The sequence below is a fragment of the Epinephelus moara genome, chromosome 2 (assembly GCF_006386435.1).
Source record: "Epinephelus moara isolate mb chromosome 2, YSFRI_EMoa_1.0, whole genome shotgun sequence".
NCBI lineage: Eukaryota > Metazoa > Chordata > Actinopteri > Perciformes > Serranidae > Epinephelus > Epinephelus moara.
Window position 1 is genome coordinate 1359729 of NC_065507.1, and position 19099 is coordinate 1378827.

At 43.3% G+C, this 19099-nt stretch overlaps 2 protein-coding genes across 2 annotated transcripts in view; one reads left to right on the forward strand and one right to left on the reverse strand.

The window, feature by feature from the left end:
* abcg1 (ATP-binding cassette, sub-family G (WHITE), member 1) overlaps positions 1 to 19099 on the forward strand; it is a 281654-nt gene that overhangs the window by 208028 nt on the left and 54527 nt on the right. The window lies entirely within an intron of this gene.
* On the reverse strand, positions 1704 to 18664 carry pgm2l1 (phosphoglucomutase 2-like 1). Its single transcript, XM_050065586.1, has 14 exons — positions 18200 to 18664; positions 14895 to 15062; positions 14684 to 14790; positions 11815 to 11899; positions 11651 to 11734; positions 11358 to 11554; positions 8594 to 8783; positions 8418 to 8515; positions 8133 to 8313; positions 7939 to 8032; positions 7066 to 7195; positions 3470 to 3659; positions 3184 to 3317; positions 1704 to 2865 (listed from the first exon to the last, which is right to left on the reverse strand). The coding sequence occupies exons 1-14, from the start codon at positions 18320 to 18322 to the stop codon at positions 2763 to 2765; spliced, it is 1884 nt and encodes a 627-aa protein (XP_049921543.1). The 5' UTR covers positions 18323 to 18664; the 3' UTR covers positions 1704 to 2762.

Consider the following 19099-nt stretch of genomic DNA (forward strand, 5'->3'; position numbering starts at 1 on the left):
GTATCTCTGAGTAGAAAAATAAGGAACATGGATCACAGAGTGCGGCGGGAAACTTTCAGCTAAACATTAAAAACCACAACAAGGTAAACAGCTGATTTTCTCTCCCCATCTCAGATATGGAAGTTCATTCATGACAAAACCACTGAACAGGAACAACTGTAACAGTTGAAATCTGACGCTGAACAATAACTAACCACTGTGTTATCATCTGATTTAATGAACTCATTGTTTGACAATGTCAAAGAGTCTAAAGTGACGTCTCGTTTTGTCCGACAGATAAAAAAAAGCTTCATAAACTTCATTACTACATCATTCAATAAAATAATGTCATTAAATTAAAATAATTTGTTTTTATTTACTTTCCTGTTTCATTTATTAATAAACGTTTACTATTAATTATTTTTTGCATTATTTTCCATTTTACTTTATTTAAAATAACCATGTTTATTTCTGTATTTTTATATTATACATATTTATATTTTTGTAATTATTATTATTTATTTTTTTTTCATTATTTTATTTTTATGGAGATGAATCTGTGTCAATATCATTTGTGTGAACAGATCAAAAATGTGTGTGTTGATGTGAAATGTTTAAATATAAAACACATATATTTACAAAAAGATTTGTGAACTCACAAAAATATTTTATAAATATATAATGAGTCTGCAAACACACAAGTTACACAAAAACCTGTGAGGACTATTAATTAATTTATAAATAAATGAAAAACAAATATTTGTGAATCCCAATTCTGCACTTGCAAATTTGCATTCTTTGACTTTGAGTCTTTGCAGATCCACTTTATATTTGAAAAATAGTTTTTTGAGTTTACGATTCTTTTTTAAATTCACAAATAGAAACAGGACTCACAAATATCTGTGACAGTTGTTAGGAAGATATTTTCAAATGCTTTTTATTTATTTGATGATTAATTTAAGGTACTCAGATTTTAATTTTTATTTGCGATTTTCTTTTTTGTTTTAGATTTGTTTTATAATAGCAGAAACTCACACAAGTTGACAATATTTGAGACAAATTTATCTCCATACATTTTGGATAAACTTAAAATAATCTGTCTTATTTTCTCGATAAATTTCTTGATGCATTTTATTATTTTATTTTTCGTAAATTTAATGTCATATTCACTTATTTATTAAATACTTTATTTTAATTTTAGGTAATTTTAAATAAAAGATATTTCTGCGTTATTTCCTTGATAAATTTCTTGATGCATTCTTTTAATTTATTATTTTATTTTTGGTACATTTTATGGCATATTCATTGATTTATTGAATCAATTATTTATTTTTGATTTTGGCAGCTTCTGTCCTCCATACAAACGCAGGTTTTCACATCTGAGACGTTGGAACCAAAGAACTGACGACGTAAAATGAACAACTGATTATCAAAATTGTCGACTAATTAATTAATTTAATAGTTTAAACAAAGTCAAAGGTCACGGATTAATGTCAGGAGAAAAGTCAACTACAACTCCCAGAGTTCACTGCTGCGAGACCTGTCCAATCAGAGAGCTTGATTTTGATTGTCCTAAAACCCACCGCTGACTTCATTTCCTGAACTTTCAGTTCAACGTAAACCTTTAACAAAGAACAAAGTTTTAATTCACATTATTTTCTCTTCTTGTTCTTCGATATTTAAAGATTCATTTTTACATTGAAAAAAAAATCAGAGAAACAAAATTCAAACTGCGAAACAAGAACCAAAAAACTTTATCTGGTCACATCCCAAAATATTCTCATTACACAAAATCTGAATATTTGATTACAAGAAGAAACATTTAAACAGTGAATGTAAATATAAATACAACATAATTTATTTTATTTCACATTCTTTGTAACAACGAGAGTTTCCTGATGAAACAAAATAAAGTGAACGACATTAAACATTTGGTTTTTTAGTAATAATGAGGAAATTTTCTTTTTAAAACAAAACAATTAAAACTATATTTCCCTCACAGTGATTTGTTTTCTGCTCTCTGTGGTTTTGTCCTGAATGAACTTCCATATGTATTTCAAGTCTTTGTAGTTCAGATCTTTGAAAACAAATATTTGGTTTCTAATTATGATGAGGTAAATTATTTTGTTATAATGAAATATAGAACTATATGTATGTGATGGTGACAGCAACAGGCCGTCGTAAAGAAACCTGTTAATGACGTACTTTGAATTTGTTGTTTTGTCATAAACTTCCATATTCATTTCAAGTTTTTAAGGTTCAGATCTTTGAAAGCAAATATTTGATTCTTGGTAATAATGAGGAATTGATCTCATCATGAAAAAACAATAAAACCTTTTAAATATTGACAGCAACAGGCCACCGTACAGAAACCTGATAGTTTTGAATTTGTTTTCTGCTCTGTGATTCTGTCATGAATGAACCTCCGTATTTATTTCAAGTGTTTACAGTTCAGGTCTGTGAAAACAAATATTTGGTTCAACACACTTCATCTGTGACTTTGTTTCTATGAAAATACTGTAATGTGTCCTCTGACCTGATGACCAATCAGAATCAACAGTTGGACTCCGTTACCCATCATGCTCTCTGCCGTATGGAGGACACAGAGTACCACAGTTCAGACCTGAAACGTATTTTTTAATGAATCAGTTCGTATTTTTGTCTAAACTGAACTTTGTCGACACCACAGAGAGAAGCAGCAGCCGCTCTGATTCGTCTACAGACACGACAGGATGTGACATCATCACCAACAGGAAAACAGCTGATGGGAGGGGGAGGCGGGGCTAGACGCAGCGGCGAATCAGGTTGTTCCTCTCGGGCTCCAGGAACTCGTCCAGCAGGGCGGCAGTGGTCTTCCTGAGCTCCTCCTCCAGACTGGACGCCTCGCTGCAACACAGAGACCACGCCCACGCCGCCATGATGTCATCAGGACGCTCAGGTAATCATTTTATCATCATGTCGTTAAGAATGATCTGAGAGCTGATTGGTTCTGATAAATGACTTCACATTTCATATTTAAATTTATTCATTATTAATATTCCATAGTCACAGAGGCTGAACAATAATAATAATAATATAAATGATATTTCGTAATGCTAATGCTGTAGCTAATGGATAATATACACAGAAGCAGGACTCTGGTTGGTCAGGTTCACAGTTGTACTTTAAGATGTGCAGTGTTACTGAGTACGACAGTCAGCTGACCTGTTCCCCGGGGCGGCGCAGTACTCCGTGTAGTATTTGATTTTGGGTTCGGTGCCGCTGGTTCTCAGCGTCGCCACGACGCCGTTCTGGAGTGTGAAGGTGATCATGTGACTGCTCCTCGTCACAGGAAGAACCTCCACAGGAAACACAGTTACATACATCACACATACTTTTTACTGCTGCGTTCGAGTACTTTTACTTCCTGACACAAGTCACCTCCTGTCGACGGGAATCAAACCGTCAGCAGGAAGGTGATCGACTGATCGATCAGGTGATGGTTTCTTACTGATCTGAGGTCGGGCCGGCTGCTGTCGTATCCCGTGGTGACGTCTCTGATGTGGACGATTGGGACGCCGCCGCACGTCTTTGGGTACGACGCTTCGCCGTCAAAGTTTCTGATGCGGCTGAAGATCTTCTGGATGGTGGGCGGGTCGTTACAGATCACGTACGACGTCTTAGACACGTGATGACCGTACCTGGAGACAGGAAGTCACAACAGAAGCAACTGTCAAAATAAAAGCAGAATAAACTCATGTGCGAATGAAAACTGTTTGTGAGGACGTGACGGTCTGAAGGTGGCAACCCAAGGGTTAACGTCCTCTCTGAGAGGGACGCGGCTCAGTTTCTGAAAATCAAATCAGTTCTGATCAGAGACACTTCAGCGGGTTAATGTTGTCTGACGAAGGACGGAGACGATCACACACCCGTCCAACCGTCTGCAGCATTTCAACAACAGCACACTCAAAGTGCCGCCATTTTCTCCACCTTCATTACAACTGAACCAAACTGAGTTCAATCAGGACTCGTCAAACAACACTTAACGTTGTTGCCAACTTCCTGCTAAGCCCCGCCCTCAGCCGCCATGTTTTTTGACTGATCTTGCTCAGTTATTGTTGGATGGTGTCCCACCTTCTGAGTTAAGATTAATTAAAGTCTATTTGTTTTACTGTTCTTCTCATTATGCAAATTATCATAACAATCCATCATGGCGGAGCTTTACGGTCTCAGAGGCTTCTGTAGCACACCGAGCTGCACGCGTTCCAAATTTCCAGTCAACCACCACGATGTGTCATATGATGCGTATTGAGTGCCACCCCTAACACACACTGGACACGTCACGCTGCAGCTCATCAACAGACGACCACACAAAGTTACTGTTACTGACCGATCTGTACTTCCTCCTCCTCCTCTGCGTCAGCTTCACATCATGTGGAGAGGAGCTGCTCCAGGAGCAGAGAAGAGGAGCTGCTCCAGGAGCAGAGAAGAGGAGCTGCAAGAGGAGCTGCTCCAGGAGCAGAGAAGAGGAGCTGCTACAGGAACTAGTCTGTACCAGCAGAGGTTGAGTGGGCGAAATTCTGGGAGCGGCGAGGCTGGAAACAGGACAGTGGGGTGAAGTGTGACATGTCCAGGAGCGCCGACATGTGTGTCGCTGCTGCCAGTGTGTTTCGGCCTTTACAGTGTGAGGGGCGTGGCCTTTTGAAAATCATATTTTTTCAATGTTAATTACAGCGCCAACATGTGGCTGATTGAGTCGTGTTTCTTGTGGAGTATTTGCACATCAATTCCAGTTCAAGTTTCATGTTTCATTCCAGCTCATGGATGTTTGAGTCAAAACATGAGACCACAGATAATAATGATGATGATAATAACAAACAAACTCAGAGGCCTGAAACTGTTCTCTGCTGCTGGACAGCGGTCTGTCGGGGAGGACATTTAGAGGAGAAAGGAGGAAGATAGAACTGTACAGATCATAACTGTTAATATTCTAACTAAAGCTTCTGAAGTTAAAATATGTTGGATATCCTTTGAGAGTGATCCACACACTCTGATCTCAACGCTTCAGAGACATCAGCATCTTTATTCTGACTCCGTCAGGACTCAAACTCACGACACGTAACAGGACAACCCTCCGTCTGACATCACACTTTGACCCCCTCAGTCAGCAGAGTCACACGTCAGTACAGAATTTAATCTCCTGTCAGAGACTCAGTTATAAAAACAAATATTATTGATAATATTCATATTGCTCTCATCTGTGTTTTTGTAAAGCTTCAAGCTCCTCTGACAGACTCAGAGGACGTCTGGCTGGTGACTTGGTGTTTGCTGCCCTCTGCTGGTGCAAAGCTCTGACTCGTCTGAACATGATGGTGAACAGACTGAATTTAAAAAATTTACTTTAAAGATCATGGAAGAACTGAGTTTTTGTTGGTTTACATATATGTTAATGTCACATATAACCACAGAAATAAAACTGATTTAATAATATTTCTATGTGCACATTTTGTTCTCATATGTGAGTTTGGACACTTTTTTCATATCATCATAAAATCTCAAATCTTTTCCAGGACGCCTATCACCTACAGTCACCTTTCTTTAAGGTGAAGACCTGTCTGGTATTATTCAGTGACGTCACACATGTTGCAGTGCGACTAATGTGCGTCACAGTGTCGATGCTGAAACGATGTATCGAGCAGTCGACAAATATCAGAGCGACATTATGTCGACGGCTGACTGAAATAACTTCACAGTTACGTTACAATACGTGGACGTTTATCCCTGAAGACTACTGTAACAATTAATTCAGTCTACACAACAGAATTCCAGAGTTTTGCAGAACTTTCAATGATTTTTACTTATTCCATGACTTTTCCAGGTTTTTCATGACCGTGAGAACGCTGTCTGTCTTTATGTGTTTAAAACCAAATCTTTATCAACGTTTGAATCAGAATCACTGAACTGAACAAGAACGATCTGTAAAAATGACCAAACGTCCAGTTTTTCTCTTCGAGTCTGATCAGTGATTATATTGATTTATTGTCCAGATTATCAGCTGATCTGAACTGTAGATATGTTGATCAAACAAACAACAACAGCTCATACTCAGTTTACATTCGGACCAGGGGCTGGTTGCACATAACACCTTAAGTTTTTTGCTTAAATATGACACTTAAGGCTTAATTTCTCCTTAGCTTAGGGACTTACACAGTTGCACAGAATCTCTTAGAAGATTTCCTTGGTTAAAGACAAACTCATTTACTACGTTGAAAGAGAATTTACAGCAGTAAGTTTCCATGGAGACTGTTTGCTTGCTTGTGACGCCTGTTATCATTTCACAAAGTTGGCTGATAGTCAGTCGGAGGAAGAGATTAAACTTCTGGAGGAATACAATCATAGAAAGAACAACTACAAAGTCAGTTTGATCCCCAGACACGACTGTAGGAAGGAGCAACAAAAATGAGTTCAGTCAAATCTAAAGTGTAAAATCAGAAGTGTATCTGTTGGTTCTCGTGGTCGCAGAACTCTCTGCTCAGGTGGGTTAGTATTTTTATTCATCACCATAAACTGGGTCATGCTGCAGTTAAGACAGAGTCCTTGCTTTGGTTTAGAGATGTGCGCGATAAGACGTCCGCCCCTCGCTAGTCGGCACCAGAAATATTAGTCAGTTAAACCTATTAGTGTTTTACTCGTGTTCAAGGTTGCGTAACTGTCATGCAGCCGCCCGCCACTAGTGGGTGCTACAGAGCCGTCAGACAGCAGATTAAAGCTGCGTTAAGTCGACAGCTAAATAAAATGAATCTGCTGTTATCCACAGAAGATTAGTGTAACACAGAAGTGTGATTGAATTATTTAATATGTGCAGAAAAATAAGGAGAAAATGTCGCTGTTATTTCATTTAATGTTTCATGAATGTCAAAAGTAACAACACTGTAATGACATGAGAACTTTGACTGACTTTAAAACACGTGTTCCTAAATGAATAACTCCAGACGCCTCCTTTCATTCTTCTGTTTTGGTGTTTTTTATCACTGTGAGGACTTTTATTTTTGAGAGCTCTGACCGTGTCATCGGTTCGTCCTGCAGGAAACGCAGCAGCTTACGTACGTCTGGTAGATGTTGTGCAGCTGTTGGTTCAGACTCAGGTTCTTGTTGTGGAGGTAAGCAGCCATTTCAGCCACGACCGCCGCCGAGCTCACGCCGTCTTTCTCAGGAACCATACTGCCGCACAGGAAACCTGCCGACACCAGACAACAACAGTTTCTGTCAGAGTCCGACAACGAGTTCAACACCAGGACTTTATTCACAAACACAAATGTCTCACTGGGATCATCTGTGAATATTTAAATGCTATTAACCTTTATTATTATCATTATTATTATTTTAACCATTTCTAATTTCTTTTGTACGTTATTCTCATTGTTTAACGTAACAGTCTGATCACCATACGAAGATTTATACTAAACTATAAAACCCTCTCACATGTCACGACAGTAACAGTTTTTAGTCGCAGACATTCATCGCTGAGCACGAGTGGACGTTTTTGCCAAATTTAAGGAAATTCTTTCAAGGCCTTTTTGAGATATTGTGTTGGTGAGAGAGAGATGGACGCAAGGTCACAGTGACCTTTGACCACCTAATTCTAATTGCTTCATTGATGAGTCCGGGTGGACATTTGCACAGACCTTTCCGAAATTCTGTCGTGGTGTTCTGGAGATATCTCACCCACAAGAATGGGACAACCCGAAAACAAAATGCCTCCAACCACAGCTGTCGCCGGTGCAGAGACATAAAACCCCTTTAAAAACTGTGAACTTTTAGTCACAGACTTTGTTGAGTCCATGTGGACGTTTGTGCCAAATTTGCAGAAATTCCCTCATGGCGTTCCTGAGATATCCCATTCATGAGAATGGGACGTACAGGCAGACAGATGGACAACCCAGAAATATTTGGCCTCCAGTAAAAATTAAACTTAGTTACCAATCGACTCCTCGAAGGCGAATATGACGCTGTTTCCTGTTTTGGTGAGTTCGTGTATTCTGTTCCCGATCCACTTAAACCCAGGAAGAGTTTCCTGTTGACCACAGACAAACAGGAGACCTTCATCATCATCATCATCATCATCATCATCACTTTAACAGATATGACATCACACGCACAAGTCGTAATCTGACCTCGAAGTGGAACCCCTCGATGCGAGCGAAGGCCTGCAGGATCTTGGAGGACACTGTGGTGGCCATCATGTAAACCTTCTGGGTGTCTGCAGGATCCGGATGAGCCTCCTTCCAGTTAAAGAACATCCACCAACCCAGCAGAGCTGCCAGCTCGTTACCTGTGAACACTTTCCAACCACACCTGAGAGACAGGCAGACTCAGGTAAACTACACCTGTGCTCAACTTAGAGCATCAACACTGACAGATTTGGCACTGAAGTGCCTCTAAGCAAACATCACAATTACCTGTCAGACTTCTCTGCAACAGCCAATCGGTCAGCATCAGGATCCGTCGCCAGGACGATGCAAGCATTTTCCCGCTCTGCCAGACGAAGGGAAAGCTCCTGCAGATAAATAGTAACTGGTTGTTAAAACAGGTGTAAAAAAAACACGGAATGTAAGATCTGGGATCTGCGTCCTACCAGGACAGACTCTCCCTCCTCGGGGTTGGGGCAGCGGACAGACGAGAAGTTGGGGTCGGGGTCTTTCTGCTCAGGGACGGGGATCGGCGGAGGGAGACCAAAAGCATGGAAGGCCTGCTGGACGAAGACATGTCCGACACCGTGGAATGACGAGTGGACAAACTTCAATGGGCAGCTTCTGTTCAGATCCCTGAGAGACACGAGAGACACATGAGACACCCGAGACTACCGGTCTTACCTAAAGAGGCAGAGAAGCTACAGAGGTCTGAGGACTAGTTACAGAGGTCTGAGGACTAGTTACAGAGGTCTGAGGACTAGTTACAGAGGTCTGAGGACTAGTTAGAGAGGTCTGAAGACTAGCTACAGAGGTCTGAGGACTAGTTACAGAGGTCTGAAGACTAGTTACAGAGGTCTGAGGACTAGTTACAGAGGTCTGAAGACTAGTTATAGAGGTTTGAGGACTAGCTACAGAGGTCTGGGGACTAGCTACAGAGGTCTGAAGACTAGTTACAGAGGTCTGAGGACTAGTTACAGAGGTCTGAGGACTGGGTACAGAGGTCTGAAGACTAGTTATAGAGGTCTGAAGACTACCTACAGAGGTCTGGGGACTAGTTAGAGAGGTCTGAGGACTAGCTACAGAGGTCTGAGGACTAGTTACAGAGGTCTGAAGACTGGCTACAGAGGTCTGAGGACTAGCTACAGAGGTCTGAAGACTGGCTACAGAGGTCTGAGGACTAGTTACAGAGGTCTGAGGACTAGTTACAGAGGTCTGGGGACTAGCTACAGAGGTCTGAGGACTAGTTACAGAGGTCTGAGGACTAGCTACAGAGGTCTGAAGACTAGTTACAGAGGTCTGAAGACTAGCTACAGAGGTCTGAGGACTAGTTAGAGAGGTCTGAGGACTAGCTACAGAGGTCTGGGGACTAGCTACAGAGGTCTGAGGACTAGTTCCAGAGGTCTGAGGACTAGTTCCAGAGGTCTGAGGACTGGGTACAGAGGTCTGAAGACTAGTTACAGAGGTCTGGGGACTAGTTACAGAGGTCTGAAGACTAGTTACAGAGGTCTGGGGACTAGTTACAGAGGTCTGGGGACTAGCTACAGAGGTCTGGGGACTAGTTACAGAGGTCTGAGGACTAGTTACAGAGGTCTGAGGACTGGGTACAGAGGTCTGAAGACTGGGTACAGAGGTCTGAGGACTGGCTACAGAGGTCTGAGGACTAGTTAGAGAGGTCTGAGGACTAGTTAGAGAGGTCTGAGGACTAGCTACAGAGGTCTGGGGACTAGCTACAGAGGTCTGAAGACTAGTTACAGAGGTCTGAGGACTAGTTAGAAAGGTCTGAGGACTAGCTACAGAGGTCTGGGGACTAGCTACAGAGGTCTGAAGACTAGTTACAGAGGTCTGAGGACTAGTAACAGAGGTCTGAGGACTAATTACAGAGGTCTGGGGACTAGTTACAAAGGTTTGATGACTAGCTACAGAGGTCTGGGGACTAGCTACAGAGGTCTGGGGACTAGTTACAGAGGTCTGAGGACTAGTTACAGAGGTCTGAGGACTGGGTACAGAGGTCTGAAGACTGGGTACAGAGGTCTGAGGACTAGTTACAGAGGTCTAAAGACTAGTTACAGGGGTCTGAGGACTAGCTACAGAGGTCTGGGGACGAGTTACAGAGGTCTGGGGACTAGCTACAGAGGTCTGAGGACTAGTTACAGAGGTCTGAGGACTAGTTACAGAGGTCTAAAGAATAGTTACAGGGGTCTGAGGACTAGCTACAGAGGTCTGGGGACGAGTTACAGAGGTCTGGGGACTAGCTACAGAGGTCTGAGGACTAGTTACAGAGGTCTGAGGACTAGTTACAGAGGTCTGAAGACTAGTTACAGGGGTCTGAGGACTAGCTACAGAGGTCTGGGGACGAGTTACAGAGGTCTGGGGACTAGCTACAGAGGTCTGAGGACTAGTTACAGAGGTCTGAGGACTAGTTACAGAGGTCTGAGGACTAGTTACAGAGGTCTGAGGACTAGCTACAGAGGTCTGAGGACTAGCTACAGAGGTCTGAGGACTAGTTACAGAGGTCTGAGGACTAGTTAGAGAGGTTTGAGGACTAGCTACAGAGGTCTGGGGACTAGCTACAGAGGTTTGAGGACTAGCTACAGAGGTCCGAGGACTAGTTATAGAGGTCTGAGGACTAGTTAGAGAGGTTTGAGGACTAGCTACAGAGGTCTGGGGACTAGTTATAGAGGTCTGAGGACTAGCTACAGAGGTCCGAGGACTAGTTATAGAGGTCTGAGGACTAGTTACAGAGGTCTGAAGACTAGTTAAAGAGGTTTGAGGACTAGCTACAGAGGTCTGGGGACTAGCTACAGAGGTCTGATGACTAGTTATAGAGGTCTGAGGACTAGCTACAGAGGTCTGAGGACTAGTTATAGAGGTCTGAGGACTAGCTACAGAGGTCTGGGGACTAGTTACAGAGGTCTGGGGACTAGCGACAGAGGTCTGCGGACTACCTACAGAGGTCTGAAGACTAGTTACAGAGGTCTGAAGACTAGTTACAGAGGTTTGAGGACTAGTTACAGAGGTCTGAAGACTAGTTACAGAGGTTTGAGGACTAGTTACAGAGGTCTGGGGACTAGCTACAGAGGTCTGGGGACTAGCGACAGAGGTCTGCGGACTAGCGACAGAGGTCTGGGGACTAGCGACAGAGGTCTGCGGACTAGCGACAGAGGTCTGAGGACTAGCTACAGAGATCCGGCTTTGTCCTCGTCCTACCTGTGGAAGCAGAGGGAGGAGAGCTCCTCCATGTAGCAGCTGTTGATCTGAGTCAGGGGGTCTGTTCTCAGGGAGCTGCTCTCCACCAGCTCCTCGTCCCAGCAGGAGGCGCTCCAGGGCTCCAGCTGCTCCTCGATATTCTGCAGGATCTGTTTGTCGTGAGGCGAGGAGATCTGAGCGCCGTTACACCAGTACACCTGCAGAGGGCGACACAGACAGACCTCAGATCTCTGTTGGACCACCTGGAGCAGCAGTCACATGTTTCCTGTCCAGCGTCTAACGTCACTTCTGACCTTGTACCCGTTGTCTTCTTTAGGATTGTGCGAGGCGGTGATCATCACTCCGGCTGCGGCATCGAGCTTCTTCACAGCGTACGGCTGGAAACAAACATACCTTTAATAACCCAACCACCACACACAGACAGCTGACAGGAAGTGATGCGTGACTGTTTCCTCACCACGTACGGCGTTGGGACGAATGTGGAGAAAAGATGAACGGGAACGTCTCTGCTGAGCATCACAGTGGCAGTCAACTTTGCCAACCTGAAACACACAAACATAAATGATAATAACACATCTGAGCTGAATACTGCGGTTGGTTTTAGGCCAGTCCAGTCTGGTGTACGAACTTAAACTGGTTTTATCTGTAAAACTTGAATCACAGTGACGACGATTTTGTTTCTTTTTCAGAGCCATTTTAATGCCAGCCTTCACCACCCCATGTGCAAATGTCCCACCAAAACAAGTTCATCCCCGACTCTATTTTGAAAGAGCATGTCGCAACATCCTGCATCCCAGCCCCATGTCTGTGGGAACATGGATGCAAGGTCACAGTGACCTTGACCTTTGACCACTGACCTCTAAAATCTTATCAGTTCATTGTTAAGTCTGATTGGACATTTGTGTCAAATTGGAAGAAATTCCCTCGTACCAGCCCGACCGAACAGTCCTCGAAACGGGACGGTCTGGTCTGCGGAGAATTTCCTGGTTGCATCACCAGCTGACCCCGACCCGTTGGCGTTCTTGTTACCTAGCAACAAGCTGTGCTTGACGAAACAAGGAGTAAGCTCGTAGGGTAGTTAGCCCTAAATCATGGATCCACAGATTTATATTTTATTTAATACTTGAGGAGATGATTCAGCGCCATCTGATATATTTTCAGGTAAACGTATTAAATTCTAAGCTGTGTGCTTTTAATCAAATCAAATCAACTTTATTTATATGGCACTTTTCATACAACAGTAACACAAAGTGCCTCACGGAGGTTAAAAGCAACAAAGATCCAAACAGAAACCAAAAAGAAAAGAGAAAACCCAACCCTCCCACCCAACAAAAAGCTATTTAGCTCATAAAATTGAGTTAGTAGCTAGGTAAGAATGATCTAAAACAGAGACATAAAATGCATCAAAACTAAAACCTATAGGCTAACTAAAATAACAAAAGATAAAGGTTAAATGAGATAAGAACGTAAAAAGAGGAAGGGTAAGAATATAAAAAATAAATAAAAAATAGATAATAGATGGATAAATCGGTTATAAGAGGAATTTAAAATAGATAAATAAAGAGATCAGTTAAAAGCCTGATTAAAAAGATGAGTCTTGAGCCTCTTTTTAAAAACATCAACAGTCTCTGCAGCTCTGAGGTTCTCCGGCAGGCTGTTCCACAATCGGGGGCCATAATAATTAAATGCCGCCTCCCCGTGTGTTTTAGTCCTAACTTGTGGTATGGTTAAAAGGCCGGTGCCGGAGGACCTCAGGGTCCGCGAGGGTTGATATGGTAAAAGCAGGTCAGATAAATAAGATGGCCCAAGACCGTTAAGACATTTAAAAACTAATAAAAGAACCTTAAAATCGATCCTGAAGCGCATGGGGAGCCAATGCAGTGATCTTAAAACTGGTGTAATGTGCTCCCGCCCTCTGGTCCTCGTCAGCACTCGTGCAGCTGAATTCTGTAATAACTGTAGATTTGAGATACTCTTTTTGGGAAGACCAGTGAGCAGGGCATTACAATAATCTAACCTACAGGAGATAAAAGCATGCATCAGCACCTCCGTGCTGGCCTGAGAAAGAAACGGGCGGACTCTGGCTATATTCTTAAGGTGGTAGAAACCTGCCTTTGTTATGTTTTTAATATGTGGAATAAAACAGAGCTCAGAGTCAAAAATCACACCCAGATTTTTTACAGATTGTGTTGGTTTGAAATCCTGTAGTTTTGGTAAAAGTTTCTCTCTCTGGCCTTCAGGACCAATGACTAAAACCTCTGTTTTGTCCTGGTTGAGCTGCAGGAAGTTTGCTGCCATCCATGACTTTATATCTAAAATGCAGTTAAAAAGGGCATCAATTGGCCCTGTGTCATCAGGAGACACGGCGATGTGCAGTTGCGTATCATCAGCATAACTATGAAAGCTGATGCTGTGCCTTGATGACGTTCCCCAGAGGAAGCATGTAGAGATTAAAAAGAGTTGGACCTAAAATTGACCCCTGGGGGACCCCAAACTTTATCTCATGGGTTCCTGAGGAACATGTATCCATACTTACAAAGAAGTGTCGATCAGTAAGGTAAGAGACGAACCAGTTAAAAACAGTACCAGAGAGGCCGACCAGGTGCCTCAGTCTATTTAATAAAATGTGATGGTCTACTGTATCGAAGGCGGCGGTTAGATCCAGTAGTACCAAGACTGTGAGTTTATGGTTATCTAAATTGCACCTGATGTCGTTTAAAATCTTTAAAAGGGCTGTCTCGGTACTGTGGTTCATCCTAAAACCAGACTGATACTTCTCTAAAGTGTTATTTGTATTTAAAAAATCATTTACTTGGTTAAAAACCAGTTTTTCTAAAATTTTGCTTAAAAATGGTAAGTTGGATACAGGTCGATAATTATTAAGAATGTTGGGGTCTAAATTGCGCTTCTTCAGAAGGGGCTTTTAGCTAACGTTATGTTAACAACAGTTAACCGTTAGCTAGTTAACAACTGTTAATTTCAAAGGAACCTTTGAAATGGGACGGCCTTGGTAGCACCGATGAATTGAGACATAGCTAGTGCGTTCATGAGAACAGGACGGACGGATGACCTGAAACTAAAATGTCTCCGCCTGTGGCTGTTATCCACGCGAACATCCACCTGCGCTGCGTTCATGGACCCACGGAAACCTCTGAATTTACAGAGACACGCAGACAGAAAAATGTTCTCCCTTTTTGGATTATCTGTTCACTGTGGAGGCGTGAGTGCAAACTTTTCTTAATGACTTCAACGTTAGACTCGGCGAGTACCTGATGTACAGATGGTCATGTTGTGGGTAAATGAGTCCTGTTGTGTTTAGTGTTCACCTGTGGCTGCTGCAGCCGCTGTCCTCCTGTCCTCTGGTGTCGAAGCCAACAACCACTCCTCTGCTGCTGAAGTCTGCAAAGTATCTGCACAGGTACGAGTACAGACCCTGCAGACACACACAGACACACAGCTTCATCATCACCACTCATATTAACCACAGGACCCTGAGTAACGTGTCCAGCTGGACCAGTTTGAAGCAGCTGCTCCGACCTGTGTGGACTGGATGACAGTGAGGTCGTTGATCCGGTTGAATCCAGCTCCCATCGGCGCTCTCAGTCCGGCCGTGCCGAAGCTCATCCTGCTGCACAGCCTCTTCCTCAGGTCCTCCAGACGACCCGCCGCCACCAGAGACTCCACCTGAGCCCGAGTCCGCCGGTTCTGCACCACAGAGGAAGAACTCAGGTCACCACGAACACACACACATTAAACCGCCGCTGAAAACAGTCCCCGACAAAGTCACTATGTCCAGTTAGTCTGATAAAAACTTGGAGAGCTGACAGACAGGAAGTCAGACAGGAAGACAGACAGGAAGACAAACAGGAAGTCAGGCAGGAAGTCAGACAGGAAGTCAGGCAGGAAGTCAGGCAGGAAAACAAACAGGAAGTCAGACAGAAAGACAAACAGGAAGTCAGACTCTTACTCTCTTGTGCTGAAACAGGCATCGTAACACAAACATATCTTTGTGTATGCACACTGTCGACACAAAGCTGTGACGTTATCTGGCCTCGCTACGACCGCCATCAAATATGTGCCAACGCCAGCGGTCTGGTGTCTTGATGCATTTTCCCTTTAACACACTAAATATAAATAGATCTGGTTGTGGTTTAAAACTTGTTTGTGAAAATCCTAAAACACGTCTGATGTTACATGAAATCTGCTCCTGGTGTTACTAATTTAAAATCCAGAGCTGCGCTGAGTGGCGGCTGAAACATCTCTAGTATCATATGATCGCCACACGCAGCTAGTTGGCGGCAGGAATGTTTAATGAGCGACAGAAGTTTATCAGTTTGTCCCTGGGAGGTGTGTGTGTGATCAAGTGTGTGTGATCATGTGTGTCTTTGGGAGGACGAATATAAATCATGGCGGAGGAGAGAGGTGGAGCCTGAGGACATGATGGGTGTCAGCTCTGCGCCAACATGTTGTCTGTCTGTCTGTCTGTCTGTCTGTCTCTCTCTCTCTCTGTCTGTCTGTCTGTCCCTCTGTCTGTGTGTCTCTCTGTCTGTCTGTGTGTCTCTCTGTCTGTCCGTCTGTCTGTCTCTCTCTCTGTCTGTGTGTTTCTCTGTCTGTCCGTCTGTCTGTCTCTGTCTGTCTCTGTCTGTCTCTGTCTATGTCTGTCTGTCTGTCTCTCAGTGGGTCTTTTCCCGGCTGATGACATTTACAGTGGAGGTCAGAAACATTCATGACCTTTAAAAACTACACAGCAGAGTGTGTGTGTGTGTGTGTGTGTGTGTGTGTGTGTGTGTGTGTGTGTATTTAACTATCCCACAGTATATGAAGGAGCAGTAAAATGATACACACACATTCATGCAGCAGAGTCTCCTCCTCACGTCCAGCACTTTACTGAGAACATTTTATTAACATTAATAGAACCTTTAACAAACCTCCCCCAGCTCTGCTCCACACTCTGATTAGTACTGATGAGTGTTTGGCGTTTGGACACTGAGCTGAAGTCAGGTGAAACACACGTGACACAGACACAGAAAGTAAATCTAAAGTGGCCGTCTCAGTTTATCAGCATCCTCTGGTTAGATCTGTAGTTTGAGCAGCAGCCCTACAGCCAGCCATAGAGCCAGCCCTACAGCCAGCCACAGAGCCAGCCCTACAGCCAGCCATAGAGAGGGGCGGGTCTCTCTCTCAATCCACTTCTATACACTTTGTATCATGGTGGATACAAGAACAATGTGTAGTTAGAGCAACAGCCAGCCCCTCCGGCCAATCAAAGAGCCAGCCCCTGAGCCAGCCCTAGAATGGGGCAGGTCTCTTTCTCAAACCGCTTCTATACTCTTTGTGACCATGATGGAAGGCATACAATCATGCAAAGTACTAAACCCACATGACGCAGATACAGGAAATAAATCTGAAGTGGGCCGTCTCAGTTTATCAACATCCTCTGGTACAATCTGTAGTTTGAGCAACAGCCCTCCAGCCAGCCCTGAAGCCAATCAAAGAGCCAGCCATAGAGCCAGCCCTCAATCCGCCTTTATTCTATCTGTGTCATGGTGGAAGGCATATAAAAATGCCAAAGCTGAGAGGGGAGCAGAGATCTGGGCGCTGTAAGGTGGAGGAAACTTTACCATCAATCATTTACAGGTACTACCCAAATTGTTATATTTATAAAGTTCAAAATATTTTTGTTCCTTCATAATTTGATACATTTTTGACCATAGCTAATTCTTTATACTTTTCACTGGCTGTAACTTTACATTCAGAAGTTTCATTTCATTGGACGATATTTGTGCTCTGTTGACTTGCAGGTTTTCTCCAAGTGTAACTGTTAAGGCTGTTTTTTTTGTTGAGTTCAGGACACTTGAAAGTTTCATCTTGTAAAGGTTTGGTAAGGAAATTGTTTCTTCACTTTGTTTATTTGTTTATTTTTCCCAAGGTGGCATTACAGTATTAAAAAAATAACATTTACTTTCATTATCAGTCCGTTAGACTGGTGTAAAGCTGGTTTAAAAGCTGCGGTTTCTGTTTGTAATATGTTTCCATATTTATCTTCATATGTGAGTTTGAACATGTGAAGCACATGGACTCAGTGTGACTCAGTGTGGGAGGTGAAGATCACCCTGCTGGTTCAAACTGGCGTTCAGACAAAACTAAATTATCTGTAATGTGAATGGAGGCTGGTTGACATCAATATAACTCATCATTAGAGCAGAGCTGCTGCTGACTGCTCAGGCCTGTCTCCCTACCTGTAAAACAGCTGAGTCATGCTGCCGTTTAATCGTGTGATAACCCACAAAACTAATCTCCATCACGACCCAGACCGCCGGCCTGCAGGTCCGCACTGCGGCCATCACGCGCCGCTCTGCCCATACCCAGAGCTTCCATTCAAAATCTGGCAATTTAACATTTTATTTCATAATGACAACAGAATTTACAACATTAAGCATGTTTTGATGGATCGTCTTAACTGGGTGGGTCTAGTGAAAAATTCGGCATATCAAGTTTCAACTTTAAAGCGCCTGTTTTAAATAAATTTAGATTTTATAGCTGCTGCGCCAGCGATTCCTACACGCCCCCAACGCAGCGGAACTCAGCTAGCAAAGTTACTGTTAAATAAAATTAAGTACAACTTAACTAAACTATTAGTGTGCCGATTTTACCAGACCATCATAATCATCTATGAAGTGCAGTATGATCATGAGTAGTTTATCCACTCTTTGCGAATATGCAACGTCTTTCTTAAAATGCTGATTTTTAGGGGAGGTCTGGTGTGACGGTCCCCCCGCACAGCCGGACCCGAGCTCCCAGCGGCTTGAACATCACGCTCTGACGGGCGGACAGACTCTCACCTTGTCCCAGGTCAACCACTGGTGCACCGCCTTGTCCAGCTGCGGGTCGCCGGTGCTCTGGCACCTCGAGTTGGCGTTCAGGTCCCCGTTCACGCCGTTGTTGTCCCCCATGCTGACAGACATACAGAGCCAGGCGAGCTAACAGTGCAGTAGAGCCATCTGACCACCGGCTGCTCTGTGAAGTGATACCGTGTTTAGCTCCAAGCTGTCGGCTGCCCCCACCGGCCCCTGAACCTGACACACATCTCCTCTCAGGAGCTCGTCTCTCCCACTCTGAGTGTGGGCCTTTAACTTCTCACACCGGGGCTAACTTTAGCTACACGCTAAAGTCACAGCACCGGTACCGGCCAGCTAACGACACCTCAACCGAGATTATAACCCGGTAAATAATCTTTGGTAAAGTTCGACATGACAGAAATATGAAGTTCATCAACACCGTCACACCGGAGAGTGCAACACTGACGATTTCCGGTCTCGTAGTAAAATAAAAGCATGTCTTTGTCCCGTTTATATTTTTAATGAAAGAACAAACTCCGGGTTTTGACGTGTTGACATGATGGTTTTTAACATCATATTTCAACCTATCAGGACTAATAAGTGTCTGTCGTTTAAATATTTAGGTGTGCTTTAATTTTCAAGAACATAATCCTCACTTCCGGTCAAGTGTCATCTACTTCCTGAGACCTAACATTTTGTTCTGGTGTGTGGCGATTAGTAGATAAATAATTAAACAAATCAAGCATCGTCTTTGAACAGGGAAAATGTCCTCATGTGGGGACTTTGGGTTAGTTTCTAACAGTCATGAGTGAGTCATAAAGAAAAAAACTGTTTATGTTCAGGCTGCCATCTTGTTTTTAAATGCATTAGTGTGCTTTTGCTACCACAAAAAAAGTGTCCAAG